A 13913-nucleotide genomic window follows, 5' to 3' on the forward strand; every position below is an offset into this window, starting at 1 on the left:
CAACAACAACAACAACAACAGCAACAACAACATCTGCTCAGTCAACAACCAAAAGCAATCCTATTCAGTGTCAAAATGGTGGAACTCCACTACAAAACAACCTGGCTTGTATCTGTCCCCCTGGTTATACGGGGACACTCTGCAGTAATGCTGAAGCTCAAATTGCAGTCAAAGGTTTGTTAAAAAGTCAAATACATTTTATGAAAATAAATAAATGATTGTATTAACTTTTATCTCAACGTCACGCATGTCAGTGGGCTTGACATGACAATTTCTTTGGATTAATTTTGCTACAATTTCATCTTCAGTCCTGTTCAATAGAATAAGTTTACCAGATTTAAATTTTTGCAGTTGTTTTTCCAGTAAGAATGGTCTTTTTAATTAAAATGTAGTGCATTCAAATTTCTTCAAAGATGCGGCTTAATTGTTTTGTTTTTTTGTGGTTACACTTTATTTTAAGGTGTCTTTGTTCCACTGTAATTATACATTTAAGTACTGAGTAATATTAAGTAACTACATGTACTTACTATAGGTTTAGGATTAGGGTTTGGTTTGGTTTTAGGGTTAGTTGCATGTAATTATGCATAATTTATAGTTATTACTATAGTAACTGCATGTAACATATTGACACTGTAAAATAGTGTTACCTGTTGTGTTTTCTTAAAATTTCCTTTTATTTCAGACAACATTGAAAGGACAGTCAAAGTTGCGATGGAAGTGAATGAACCCTTTACTACTGAATATGAAGACACATCATCAGCTCAATATAATGATTTTGTTAAAAAATTCATTGAAAAGGTAAGTATTGTGGATTAGATGGCTTTCCTTTTCTAAAACAACAATTTAAGTCAGTGGTGAAAAGTACTTGAGTAAATGTAATTACTTACTGTACTTAAGTATCTTTTTGGCTACACTGTAGTTTGAGTATCAACGATATTAGCAACTTTTACTCTCTGCTTGACTACATTTTTGAATAAGTATATGTACCATTTACTCAAATACATTTGTGATGAGTTATGCAATTATGCGTTACATTTTGCATGGCATCTAACTTTTTTTGCAGCAGATTAATTCTGTTACAACATAGCAACATAGGTACTATATCTTGTGCGTTTTGCCCTTATTCTACCAAACTTGTCAACAACGCTATAGGCCTACTTTACGCGAATGCAAGTGCATTAGCATTAGCAGGTAGTTGTGAATCGCAGGTGTTTTATATTTGAGATGTGGGTTATGAGGACGAAACCAGAACATCCAATACAAGTAGGCTTTGACTTTTTTAATTAATTAAAGTTAACATTATTTTATTTATCCATTGTAATTAAGATAACTTTTTTTAAGGATATTATTTTACTTATGCCCTTTTTGAGCACTTGAGCTTAACTGAGACTTTTGTTTGAGTGTTTGTAGACGTTTAAGAGGCTGTTGTGTCGATTGCAATATTGAGGTGTTCCATTTTATTTCGGCTTTAGAAAATAAACTTTATTGCTCTTCTCACAGATCAGCTGTTTCCAGTTTATCACTTGCACGTCTCTTACACCTGGTATGCGTTTTGGTCGATCGGATCACAAGTAGATGAGGGAGACACATTGCCGTTTACACCCGGTGTTTTAATCCGTCTTTTGTCCACTTTCAACTACGTCTGTCCAGTTTTCTTCGTGGGGAAGGTCTATGTTATGTTTTTTTTTTTTTTTTTTTTTTTTTCCCCAGATCTTTCAATCTAATGGACAAAATAAGCTTGTGCAATTTACATATGAATGCACCTGGTGAGCAGCAGCTTTTTCTGCTCTAACAGTCGGAAGAGAAATCAGGAATGGTGAAAGAACATTGTGCTTGGTATGTTTTTCCTCTTCAAACCAAACTTGGGTCTTCAGCCGACAAAAGTTTAAATCCCGTCTGGCAAGTGCGCTTTCCGTAATGTTTATGCATTAGGTCAGTAGGCAGAGAGTAGGTGGTCTTCGGCTGTTCAAACGCATTCGACCACATGAGCATCGAATGCATTCGAACAGCACAGGAAAGCGTGCTAGACAGGTGGGATTTAACTTTGTCGGCTGGATATCCAAGTTTAGTTTAAAGAGGAAAACGTACCAAGCACAATGTTCTCTCACCATTCCTGATTTCTAACACACACTCAGTGCTCGGCATGGTCTTGCGGCTATCAGAGCAGAAACGAAAGCTGATGCTTATTGTATGTTAAACTTGGGGAGTGGAGCTAACTGCATATATTTACTAAAAATCAGCTTGGGACCAGTTGACTAAAAGTAATTTACATGATAATTTAAGTGAAAAAGTGAAGTTAGTTTTGAGAAAAGCTCTAGCTTTTAATCATTTGTTTGCAGAGGCCTCTTTGTTTCATACGTTGTTACCTATGCAATAACACACATTTTTAAGAGTGTACAAAACTTTCACAAACTATTTTGAACAGTGGAGATCATTTTTTTACTACTTGAAATATTAAAGATAAATTTTCATTCTATTATAGGTTGAACCCCATTATAGGAATATCTCTAATTTTGAGCGTGTGGACAACATAATTCTAAGGTAATTCATCTACTTTAACAGCACAAGCAATTTTGTAATTATATTTATGCCCATTTAATGTCGACTATAGGTCTAAATGCAGTCTGTTTTTTTTTTTTTTAATTGTCCTGTCAAAGTGCTGGTGGACCAATAATACAAAAAAGTAGGCAAAGAGGAAAAAGAAGCTTGACTTTGAAGGAAACTCAAAAAAGGTACAGTACAAAATGTAATAACCAAACATGTATAATAAATACTTAAAAAGAAAAATTGAAGTGTTAAACCTTGTATTATATCCACAATAAAAAAAAATTATACAGCTTGAAAACACTGAAAAAAAAATTAAGGACTGATTTTATATTTTTGTTTTCTCTCTCTTTTTTTAAAATCATGTGGCTAGTCTGAATGTTAAGCATGATGTTATTCTTAACATTACAAATGATAACATCGAAGGTACTTATGAAAATCTCGTCAAAGAGTTGGATGAGGTTCTCAGTGACATAAAAGACAATGGTAGGTTGTCATATGCATTTCCTCCCTTTATCTATTCTGGAGTTATTAGATGCATTGTTAATATGTGTTTGTCCTTTTTGTATTCTAGTCGAAGGCTTAGAGGTAAATGATGTAGTTTCAACAAAGACTGACATCAAAGATGACATCAAAGGTGAGTTTTTAGTTCACTTATTGTGCTAGGGCCAAAAAAGAATAGTGAGCTATTTTATATACTACTATTAATGAGTTTTGTCATTTTATTGAATTGCATATTCTACACACAAAAAAATCTTATTTTTAAGTACTGAGTGAACTACTGAAATATCTGAAATGCGTTTTAATGTGTAATGTTTGATGTTGAAATATTTGAAACATTCTGCATGTTTTTAATCACAGTTCTGAAAAAGCTTAAAGTTTACACAGTTAACTTACAACTGGCCTCAGCATATGAACAGCATATGATACATAAATCAGAAAAGGGGCACAATATATTATCGAAAAGAATTCACAATTCTAATAATTTAATTGTTACTAGGAACTAGAAGCTATAAAACCACCAATAGTCTACTTAGAAAAGGTTAAAAAAGGTTCTAAAAGGATTCAGTGAACAAAGGAGAGAATTGGGAGAGAAGCTATAAAGAGAGACCAACAATTAATTTAGGGAAGCTAAAAAATGACAGTAGCATTGGTCCAAAGCACAAGGCCAAATTAACATACAAAGATTTTCTATTAAAATTATGGAATTGTTTATACTTTATTTATTACTTTTTATTGTATTATTATTTATTATGACTGTTGTCTCTTTATTTCCATGGTCAAAGAGGTGTGTGCCGAGGCTACAAAAGATTTAGATGAAGTCTTCCAAAAGTATTATGATCCATTTGTTACTAATGGCAAAGTGGTATGTCTGAGTGCATGCAATAGCGCTCATTCTACACCAAAAACGTGTATGAACCATGGCACCTGTGGAGTTTCTAAACAAGGTCCATCCTGCTAGTACGTACTTTTATTTTAACTATATTTAATTATTTAACTATATAGTGGTGGTTAAAGATCTGGGCTGGGCACTCAAAGATTGTATGTCTGTCCCCAACATAAGTATACTTTTAGTTTGAATAAAAGCATCTTCTAAATAACACATATGTACAGATATTTTTTTCTGAAAATTGAAAAAGGTCTTATAATTTGCTCTAGTTGCCTCGAAACTGATGCTAACTGGTACTTGGGAGAGGATTGCAGTTTCCAGGTGCACAAGGTTGGATTCTATGCCGGATTGGGAACAGTGGCAGCCATTGCAGTAATAACTGTAGCATTCCTGACAGCTTATCTTGTGATAAACAAACAGGTGGTAAAAAGGTAAGCAATTTATAAAACTGTTCAGTTCAGCAATATTTTTGGAATATCTGGTCTCTTGAGTTGCTCTCGAGGTCATAAGGTATTTTAAACTGGACCTCTCCAGAAGGCCAATGTTCTTCTGCCGAAGTCATTCAGTAACATTCGTTTACTCCTGTGCTTTGGGTTGTTGCCTTGTTGCATCACCCGACATCTGTTGAGCATCAGTTGGTGGACAGATTAAACGTCATGTAAAATTGTAAAATTCCTGTTTCCATTAATGATGATAGCTTCAGGCCCTGTGAACACAACATCATTATGTTCTGAGGGATTTGCAGACAAACCTAACAGTAGATTTGTTCAGCGACTGCCCTGAAAAAACAAAAAACAAAACAATCCATCAGCCACTCTCAAGTCCAGAAAAGGCAGTTTGCTTGGACAGTTTGTTTGATAATTTTCTAATACCATTTGTTTATTTAGCTGTACAATCCTGTCATTAAATCTGTGGACGATTCAAAACTTTCTGACGGCCCCTCTAAAAATCTGGGAAAATGCAATAAATCGCTCAGGTTTACTGAAAACATTATCTTTTCCAAATGTGTATTGGAATAAAAGACGGTGTTCTTATAATGTTTTTGTCCATAACTCTATTTCTTTGTTTTACAGGAATAAGGACATTAAGCAAGATCTAGTGAAAGAATGGTTAGATGATGACTTTGAGTGGCCACCACAAAAGAAAACATCAAACTCAGGTACCCAAAAAAATCATTCAACCATTGTTGCCTGTAGATAGTAACTGAACATTTGAATCATTCACCAGTGTTTTTGTGCACAGTTAACAATATTGTTAACAGTTGTGTTGACTTGTCATTTTAACAAGTCTCTGATTAGTTAACATACCTTTTTTATATTTCCAGTTGGCATGTATGATAATCCAGTATACTCACCGGGAGGCATGCATAAGCAGAACAGTTTAGAAAAATATAAACCAAATTTCTCTATGGATCGATACTACACCCAGAATTTCTCACCTGAACCTGATATTAATCTCCGGAATCTTCAGAGAGATCAGTTTGTGAGTACTGACAGGATACACAGATAAATACATATCAACATATATTGTTCTTACAAAGTAAACAAATCTAAAGCCACTGCGTGCAGCAACAGGGTTGATAAAGGACGAGTTTTAATTTATGACTCCTTTTACTGCACAACTGCATATGTCAATGGAAGGTAACTGTTACAAGTAGCCACTGATTTTTTTTTTTTCTCTACTGTTGAATTCAATAGAATATTAGCATTGCAGCATCACTACAATCATGGCTTTTCAATAATTCCTGATTATGTCTTTTGCTCTTAACAGATGAAAATGAACAAACCTCAGATCCGGACATCTTTTGATATTTAAGTGTGATATTCGAAATGTATGGAATTTAACACAAGTAGAATGGCTCTGTTTGACGTATTGAATGTATCTGTTGCTTGGATGCTTTAAAAATATCCAGTCTTGATGTATCAATCCCAAATCTATTAGGAGAGAGTTCTATTTATACCATAAAATTTAGTAATAGTACAATTGTGCATATTTTCTGTATCTCAGATGTGTGACAAACATTGTCCGACTATATTGTGTTTGATCACATGATGAAGAGAAGCAGTGAAACTTTAGAAAAGCCCTGCTTCCCTTCAGATATGTTATCAAAATAATGAAGGTAGCAAAATAAGAATATAGTGTAGAGCTATATCATTTTTACAGGTTTTACTTTGTTAGTGCTCCTTCAGGAGTCCTTGTGTTTTATTATTGTTGTTCTTTATCACATAGTATTAATATGAATTAGTTTGTAAATTACATATTAACCACAAATTATTTATTATCATTATATTCCACACGTTTGTAAATTTTGTAAATTGACACTTGCTTATGTTCAAATTAATAAATATCTATATTCTCAATTGTTTTAGTTGCCTTCTTTTTCCGTAATTGCAATCAAATACATGAACAACAAAGTTATATTCTTGAGCTGTGTACTGGCAATAAGAACACATCAAATAGAGATTAAGCATCTTAGATTTTAATGTATAAGCCACATCATGCGCTAACACATGCGTGCATGTCTCTTTATTAGTTCTTTTTATACTTTTCAATGTTTTCCTATTCATAGACACACAACACTCTTTGTCCTTTCAAATGTAGAGTTCATGGGGCTTTTCCTTACTGTATATTCCATCACTCAATTTACTCCCTTTCAGATTACATTGTTACATTATTTTCTACTTTCAAAATACATATGACAGCACAGCAAGCATGTCCCCCCTCCCCACTGAACATTAATTAGCTTCTCTTGGATTTTACAGCCTATAGTGTTTCGCAAAGTGAGCAGCTTTATCTCAGGTATCTTATCAGCATCCTGTGAAATAATGTGAGGGATGGTGAGTTATGTACACATCATGTGAGGTGAGGAACATATAATCAGGAAAATGAACTGATAAGCGTTTTATTATACATTGCAAATGGTAACATCACTTGTCCTGATGTACTTAGACCTCTGTGTTGCAAAGGGACTCATGGGTTAGTGTGTAACCATATTACTCGCCTGTGTAGTGATACTCACTCTAAAAAGTAATTGTGTATTAACTTTATTAACTGACAAATTTTATTAGCATTGCATTCAAAATGAAAAGAGTATGCAGTGTTTTTTTTTTTTTTTTACAAATGGAAACTCGATCACAAGACTGGTGATAATACTGAAAATGTACAAATTGCAAAATAAGGTTGTTTACACTCACAACAATGTGAAGATGTAGACACTTTATTCAATGTTACATTTATTTTTTATGAAACTTTAACAGAATCATCAACTCAAATGTAGTGAAACAATATGAATAAATCATACACACAAACAAAAGAAAGAAGCAAATCTGAACCTGTAGAAGAGTGAAATATGAGACCCACACAGAACATTATTTAGGCTAAACCCTTCAGAATTCAGCTGAGCCCAAGCATATCATTTGTCAGAATCCAGAGACAGTCTTTTCAGCAAGGTTACTGGAACTAACAAAGGATTGAGAGGACAGGTGCCAGCCGTAGCCCAGTCTTTGGCCTTTGCTGGTTCCATGACAGATGACTCAGTGGAGGATCCAGTAGTAGTCATAAGTTTATGTGTTAATGCAGTAGAATCAGCTACATTAGCATATGGGACGTTTGAAGCTGGCATTATTGCAGTTTTGGAGAGCTTTGAGTGTAACTGGAGGAGGTGATGTTGAAGTTCCTTGCAGTCCAGTAAGGGGAGCTCCTCAGGCAAACTCATCAGCATATCCAACAACACTGCGCTCTCTGAGGACATATCAGAATGTCAGGAATGTGCAAAATTATGAGAAAAAAATAGAGATCTTTTCACACATGTAAAATAGATTAGTTCACCCAAAATTAAAATTATGTCATTATTTATTCAAGACTGACTGACTTTTATTAAAAGAAAAAAGTCAGTGGGGTCCAAAACAACACTGATCCTCATTAACTTTCATTGTAAAGACGAAAAAATAATCTTTTTAAAGACAAAATAAAGAATGTCATTCAGGTTTGGAACAGCATGAGGTAAATGATGACAAAACTCTTTTTATTGGGTGAACTATGCATTTAAGTTGATCTAACTTCCACATTCCTGGGACAACGTGTAAAATGGCCATGAAGAGTATCATTTATTCCAATTTGTAACATCATAATAGAATATTATGTGCAAAATGTATGATAATACATGACAATACATACCCATAGAAGTAAGGGCTAAATTGCCGGTCGTAGAGCTGATGTTACTCAAATACTGATAAATCCTGTCAAACTTCACAACACACTTCAGCATTCTTGGCTTGATTCTTGGTTCAGCATTCTCTAAGTAATCGTGATCTAACTGAACTGGATTGTGCGTATTTGAGGAAACTGATGGTGACACTGGACCAGTGGAAACAGGACTGGACACTGTTAGTTCTGTTTCTGATTGCAGCTGGCTTGGGCTTCTTGTCATCTGTGAGGATGTTGGTGTTTCAGGTGTGTTAGGCACTAGAGGTGGACTGCTTGATGCATTATCAAATGTGCTAATATGGTCAACAGCATTAGAATTAGAGTTGGGCTGAATTAGAAACGCAGTGGAGGTAGTGAAAATGCTGGGACTTGGGCTCATGCCTGAGGCAGAAATCTGAGAAGGGTGAGGGGTGGAGAAAGCAGGTGTTTGGATGATAGGGTGTGGAGGTTCAGAGTGCATCAGGCCACAGGGCTCTGTGGCAGCAATCACAAGCATCTGATAACAGAGAAAAAAAATATGTAACATTTTAACTGCTCTACGGTGATTTGAGTCAAACATTAATCATAAGAGATCTAAATTATCGATTGCTAAACTTATGTTCACACACCTGTCTATATCATTGTAGTTCAAAGGTATCACAAACTTATTGTCAAATAAAAACATTATCCATCACCATTTCTTATTTTTTCCACCATCTCTATAAAGCTGTGTGTAGTCAGACTAAGGTTGAGAAATGATTGAATGTTTTTGGTGTGGTGTCTGGTGTATTTCCACATTGAATTGTCACATACAGACCTGGGAAAAGGCAGAGGAAATAGTCTTCTCATGGGATCTGGAGATTTTCTGTACCAGCTCTGCCCAGATTTCAATGGGAACTTTGGCCTTGCGATTCTCCCTCCTCTGATTTTGAACCTGTAGATAAACCTTCTGCAGCATACGTGACTTCAGTGACTTTATCAGGTCTTCAATCTGAAACCGAGCAGTTATTACATCACAATGGACATGTGCATGTTCATCTGCATTAGTGATGTTTTGGGGGGTGGCAATGAGATTACCTCTTTGAGAGATCGTTGGGGAACTTTCTTTTGAATCTCAGTCAGATCTAACTCTGATTCAAAATTCCACTGCTGCTTCAAAGCTTGCAAAAAGTTCTGTAGATCTTTGCGAGCCCATCCTTTGCAGAACGAGTTTGCACTCAGTGTCTGGTCTTGCTCAGCGTTCTTACGTAGAAAGCGTGATGGTTCAGTTCGCTGACGAAATGGAGGTTTCATAGTTGCTGATTAGATAAAAGTTACGTCCAGTGTACCTTGAAATTGCCTACTGTATGAAAAAGAAAATGTTCATATTTAAAAACTATCCATAAAGCTTAAACAAACTTTATTCAGGAGCACAACATTTTATAGTAATATAGCCACAAGCGTCCAAACACTAATGATGATCAGCGAGCCAAATGAAATGTATCTTATGATGTGGTTTTTATAGCAAAGTCCATCTTGTATCTTCATTGAAAGTTAGGGTTTGATCATATGTGTGGTATATTTGTGGACTCATTCAACATGAAAATTTAGATGAATCACAAGTCAAAGCATGTCACAGGACAATTTCAAATGAATGTGAAGATGCCTTCAGTGCTTGGACCCCTAAATATGAAGGTCTTAAAAAAATTAATCCACACATTCCCCTGAGAAGGACGTGAAAAAATGTTCAATTTTAACAAGAAAAAGCTTTGTTTTCGAAGGTTCTAAGTGGTAGAAATTATCATTTAAATTCTGCAGCATGTCCCATCAAGGTTTAGTTATATTTTGATCAGTTGAACAGGAATGCCACGAGTAATCAAATTACATTTGATTAGCAGTGTCTCTGGGATGGACCTGTAAAAATAATGAATTTCAGTTGTTTTGGGAGTTACAGGAATGTGTATGAACCTCAAAACAGGTTACAAATGCAACAGCAATGCCCCACTAACAACAAACTGAATCTTTTCAATCTCTGTAAAGTGTGCCAAAATACGGAAAAAAATAACATCTCTAAGAGCTTTCCTAATGCCACTGCTTATTATCTAAATGGCACTTAAAGCTTCCACACCACATGACATATTTTCAAAGTAAGCTGTGTATGCAGCGCTTGACCAGCGGACTATTTACTCACTTCAAATGAAATTACTATAAACTAGATGGACAGTCAACACATTAGAAACTTCGGTAACTTACTAGCTTTGTCACAACACAAGTCCAGCGGGTATTCGGTAGTACCCGTATCTCACTACGAGTCACTAAAAGGTTCAAAAACCACGAGGCTAAAAATGCGTTTGCGTAAGTGCAATTTCAAATGACGCTCTCATTTATGTTTTATACAGTATAGATGTTACAAATTCAGTAAAAAAAAAAAAAAAAACGGTAGTTACCAGCAGTTTACACTTAGCAGTTTATCCTTAACAGCAAAGAGCCAGAGCTTGCGTCACTTGTCGTTTGTGAAACACACCACTAGAGACCGCTCAAACTTTTCACACGAAAATGAATTTCTCACTGCAGTAGTTTTAAATAGCCTAATACGTAGGCCTTCTTTAAATATACTATCATATTCGGTATTTGTCTATTAGGCTACTCCTGTTATAGTGACAAAAAGACCTGAAATATACAATTTTAGCAAAACTTGGAACCTAAAATCAATTTATTTTATTCTGGGTTTCCCCCCCGCATGTAGATCTGACATCAGTAACAGCTAGTAGTACAGTAAAGTACTTCCGCCTGTGATGGAACCACTGATCTATAAAATGTCATTTATATAGATCAGTGGATGAAATATCCAAAGTTTCGCCTGTTTGTAGACTTCCAAACATCTCTACTTGTAGTGAGATCTTTACATGATATATGAAAATGTACATGACGGTTGCGGATAGCAGCTAGCTAATTTCACCTCATTTTTACCTTACATTCAAAATCATTGGCAGCGGTGGGATTCGAACCCACGCCCCCGAAGAGACTGGAGCCTTAATCCAGCGCCTTAGACCGCTCGGCCACGCTACCTGCGGTGTTCCTTACCATCCATCAGTTTTGTAACTAAATTCACCACAAATATAATATTCACCACAAATGTGATCGACGTTTTCACAGCTAGATCGTTTTTGCGAATACCAGTAGCACTGAGGTCACTTTCAACTGGCTCCCTTTTTCGTTCACTTTATCTGAACTGAGTTTGGTTCATTGAAAGTGTACTATTATTTGAAAATACACAGACAAAAAATACAACTCGCAGAAAATTAGCGACAGATAGGCACTTTGCTCAGTGACGGGCCGCACAGTGACATGGAGCTGTTTAAACGGTGGTGCTGAAACCAAAGTCTAATAGCCAGAGCATAAACGCAAGATATGAAAAAAGAAATGCAAATCCTAAACAAAGCTGTTATAATGCACGATCTACCTTTTTTTATTATTATTTTAATACGACTCTGTAAGACTATATAAAAAATGGTACAGATGTATAGAGATTGTCATGAAGATGAATTCTGTGGTGATTATGACCTCTGCTGGTGATAGGGTGACATGATTTTCGTGGATGTGAAGTGGACATTATTTCGTCATCTTAGAACTGCGGTTGTCTGCAAAAAGTGAGAAATGCCAAGAGGTTTCTGTAATTGATTGGATGAAACAACTGAAATGGTTTTGTATGCCTATATTTTATTATTTCATAAAACATGTTTGATTTTAAAAGAGAGAATGAGCATTTTCTTATATAATTTCAGTTGTTTGTATTTTTTACTGACAAACAATTTTGAGGAAAAAAGAAAAACCTATTACCTAAACACAGTTCTTGTATCAGAATGCCTTCATCTTCAAGGCCATTGTCCTCGTGTTTCATGTAACCAGTTCCCACATATGGTGAATTTGGAGCAGCCTTTTTGGGGCTATGTGCACCTTAGACGAGATAAAACAAGGTCAAGCAAGTCAAGCTGATTTACACAGTGAATGTCAGGTTAGGAATTGTATTTTTATGATGAACTGGAACATAGTCACGCTTGCTTAAAAAAGACAGAATAAAGATTAATATGAAAGTGATTTTTAAAAAATCTGATTCAGTATATCTAAATATATCGCATCATATTTTGCGATTTTATAACCTTAAGAGGATTTGCCTCAGAAGGCTTTTTCATTTTACTTACCACTGCTGTTCGAATATGACACGACTCCTGAAATGAGAATCCCTTTTGAATCATCTGTATACTTTAGTATGAACTTGATGCTGATTTTTTGTAATGGAAGAACATAATGATAAAGATGATTATGATTAGAAAGAACTAGCAGCCTCAGTCACCATTCACTTTCATTGCATACTTTTCAATTAACTGTTATTTCAACAGTTTATTTGTATTATATTATTGTGCTCATTTTATTGCTTTGCTAAAACTGAGAAACTGTGAGAATTTGTTTCCCACTTTTGACAAAATTATATGTTAAATTACTGAAATCTGCCTTATGTTCACAGAAATTAATTCAGTTGATGATCTTTAGAATCCCTCATCTAATTCCATTAGTCTCAACAAAATGAAAAAGTAGGTCAGAGGTTTTTTTTTTAATATTACAGAAGTATATTGCTCTTCTCACTAATAGTTCGAAGTTGTCTTAATGATGATGAAAGGCAGTTTGCATCAGTATCAGCAAACCTTGAAATAACATGGACATGTTATCATCGTATTGTTTTTGGCATTTCAAAGATATGTTATCTGTACGCTTTTTCAGTCTGTGTTTAACTATGTTTAATCTGAAATGTATTACGCATTACAAATGTTGTTTCAATGGTGTCAATGACAGATTACGTCTTCTGTTCCATGACATTAACCTGAAGTCATAGGCCTATTTGATTTATGTTTTTATTTATATAAAAAAAAGATGTTAGCCAAATGGAAAAATAATAAACCCATCTGTGCCTTCAAAAAAAAAAAAAAAAAAAAAAAAAATCAGGATGTCTGTGACTTTTGGGTTCTTGGTACCAATTATCCTTTATGAATTTTTGCAAAAAAACAAAAAAAAACAAAAAAGTGTTTAACAAAAATTGTGTTTACATAATATGTGACCCTGGACCACAAAACCAGTCATAAGGGTCAATTTGAAATGTATACATCATCTGAAAGCTGAATAAAAAAAAATCTGGAATCTGAGGGTGCAAAAAATCTAAATATTGAGAAAATCGCCTTTAAAGTTGTCCAAATGATGTCCTTAGCAATGCATATCCGCTCACAAAAATACATTTTTGATATATTTACGGTAGGAAATTTACAAAATATCTTCATGGAACATGATCTTTACTTAATATCCTAATGATTTTTGGCATAAAAGAAAAATCTATAATTTTGACCCATACAATGTATGGGTCAAAATGTTGGCTACTACAAATACTATACCCGTGCGACTTATGACTGGTTTTTGTGGTCCAGTGTCACATATCCTATGTGTGTGTACTGTGTATATTTATTATGTATATAGGCTACAAATACACACATGCATGTATAAATTTAACAATTTAAAAAAAAAAAAAAGTTTATATATATATTTCTTAAATATACGTGTGTATTTATATATACATAATAAATATACACAGTACACCCACATATATTATGTAAACGCAAACTTTTTTTTATTTTGGATGCGATTAATCACGATCAATCGTTTGACAGCACTAACAAATATATGACTAATTACATCAATATTGACTATTTCAATCTCTTTGCAATGTAAGCAAGTATATAAATATATTAATATGATATATGCACGTTAC

At 34.6% G+C, this 13913-nt stretch overlaps 2 protein-coding genes, 1 long non-coding RNA gene and 1 other non-coding gene across 6 annotated transcripts; 1 reads left to right on the forward strand and 3 right to left on the reverse strand.

Annotated features, from left to right (window-relative positions):
- The first annotated feature begins 31 nt into the window (after positions 1-31).
- On the forward strand, positions 32-6294 carry muc3a (mucin 3A, cell surface associated). Its single transcript, XM_051901005.1, has 11 exons — positions 32-174; positions 683-798; positions 2483-2541; positions 2658-2732; positions 2918-3030; positions 3119-3181; positions 3831-4005; positions 4204-4365; positions 5008-5093; positions 5259-5416; positions 5705-6294. Exons 2-11 carry the CDS (start codon positions 712-714, stop codon positions 5747-5749), a joined length of 1023 nt encoding a protein of 340 aa, XP_051756965.1. The 5' UTR covers positions 32-174; positions 683-711; the 3' UTR covers positions 5750-6294.
- Positions 6295-7135: 841 nt separating this feature from the next.
- On the reverse strand, positions 7136-10652 carry snapc2 (small nuclear RNA activating complex, polypeptide 2). 3 transcript variants are annotated; one of them, XM_051901370.1, is made up of 5 exons: positions 10546-10652; positions 9197-9461; positions 8937-9110; positions 8111-8636; positions 7136-7675 (listed from the first exon to the last, which is right to left on the reverse strand). In XM_051901370.1, the coding sequence occupies exons 2-5, from the start codon at positions 9410-9412 to the stop codon at positions 7347-7349; spliced, it is 1245 nt and encodes a 414-aa protein (XP_051757330.1). In that variant the 5' UTR covers positions 9413-9461; positions 10546-10652; the 3' UTR covers positions 7136-7346. The 3 variants fall into 3 exon arrangements, with proteins under 3 accessions (XP_051757330.1, XP_051757328.1, XP_051757329.1); XM_051901368.1 differs by lacking the exon at positions 10546-10652 and adding an exon at positions 10352-10528; XM_051901369.1 differs by lacking the exon at positions 10546-10652 and adding an exon at positions 10290-10510.
- A 433-nt stretch (positions 10653-11085) lies between these two features.
- On the reverse strand, positions 11086-11167 carry trnal-aag (transfer RNA leucine (anticodon AAG)). Its single transcript has one exon. It is a non-coding gene; the product is annotated as a tRNA-Leu (tRNA).
- Positions 11168-11650: 483 nt separating this feature from the next.
- Positions 11651-13586, reverse strand: LOC127516601 (uncharacterized). Its single transcript, XR_007931037.1, has 3 exons — positions 12301-13586; positions 11939-12055; positions 11651-11739 (listed from the first exon to the last, which is right to left on the reverse strand). It is a non-coding gene; the product is annotated as an uncharacterized LOC127516601 (long non-coding RNA).
- Positions 13587-13913: the final 327 nt, after the last annotated feature.

Source organism: Ctenopharyngodon idella, chromosome 7, assembly GCF_019924925.1.
Source record: "Ctenopharyngodon idella isolate HZGC_01 chromosome 7, HZGC01, whole genome shotgun sequence".
NCBI classification, from domain to species: domain Eukaryota; kingdom Metazoa; phylum Chordata; class Actinopteri; order Cypriniformes; family Xenocyprididae; genus Ctenopharyngodon; species Ctenopharyngodon idella.

Coding starts and splice junctions, on each gene's coding strand:
- muc3a (XM_051901005.1), top strand. CDS start 712: ATGGAAGTGAATGAACCCTTTACTACTGAATATGAAGACACATCATCA. Junction 799..2,482: donor TTAAAAAATTCATTGAAAAG/GTAAGTATTGTG, acceptor ATTCTATTATAG/GTTGAACCCCATTATAGGAA. Junction 3,031..3,118: donor CAGTGACATAAAAGACAATG/GTAGGTTGTCAT, acceptor TTTGTATTCTAG/TCGAAGGCTTAGAGGTAAAT.
- snapc2 (XM_051901370.1), bottom strand. CDS start 9,412: ATGAAACCTCCATTTCGTCAGCGAACTGAACCATCACGCTTTCTACGT. Junction 8,637..8,936: donor TTTCCTCTGCCTTTTCCCAG/GTCTGTATGTGA, acceptor CTCTGTTATCAG/ATGCTTGTGATTGCTGCCAC. Junction 7,676..8,110: donor TTTAGCCCTTACTTCTATGG/GTATGTATTGTC, acceptor ATATGTCCTCAG/AGAGCGCAGTGTTGTTGGAT.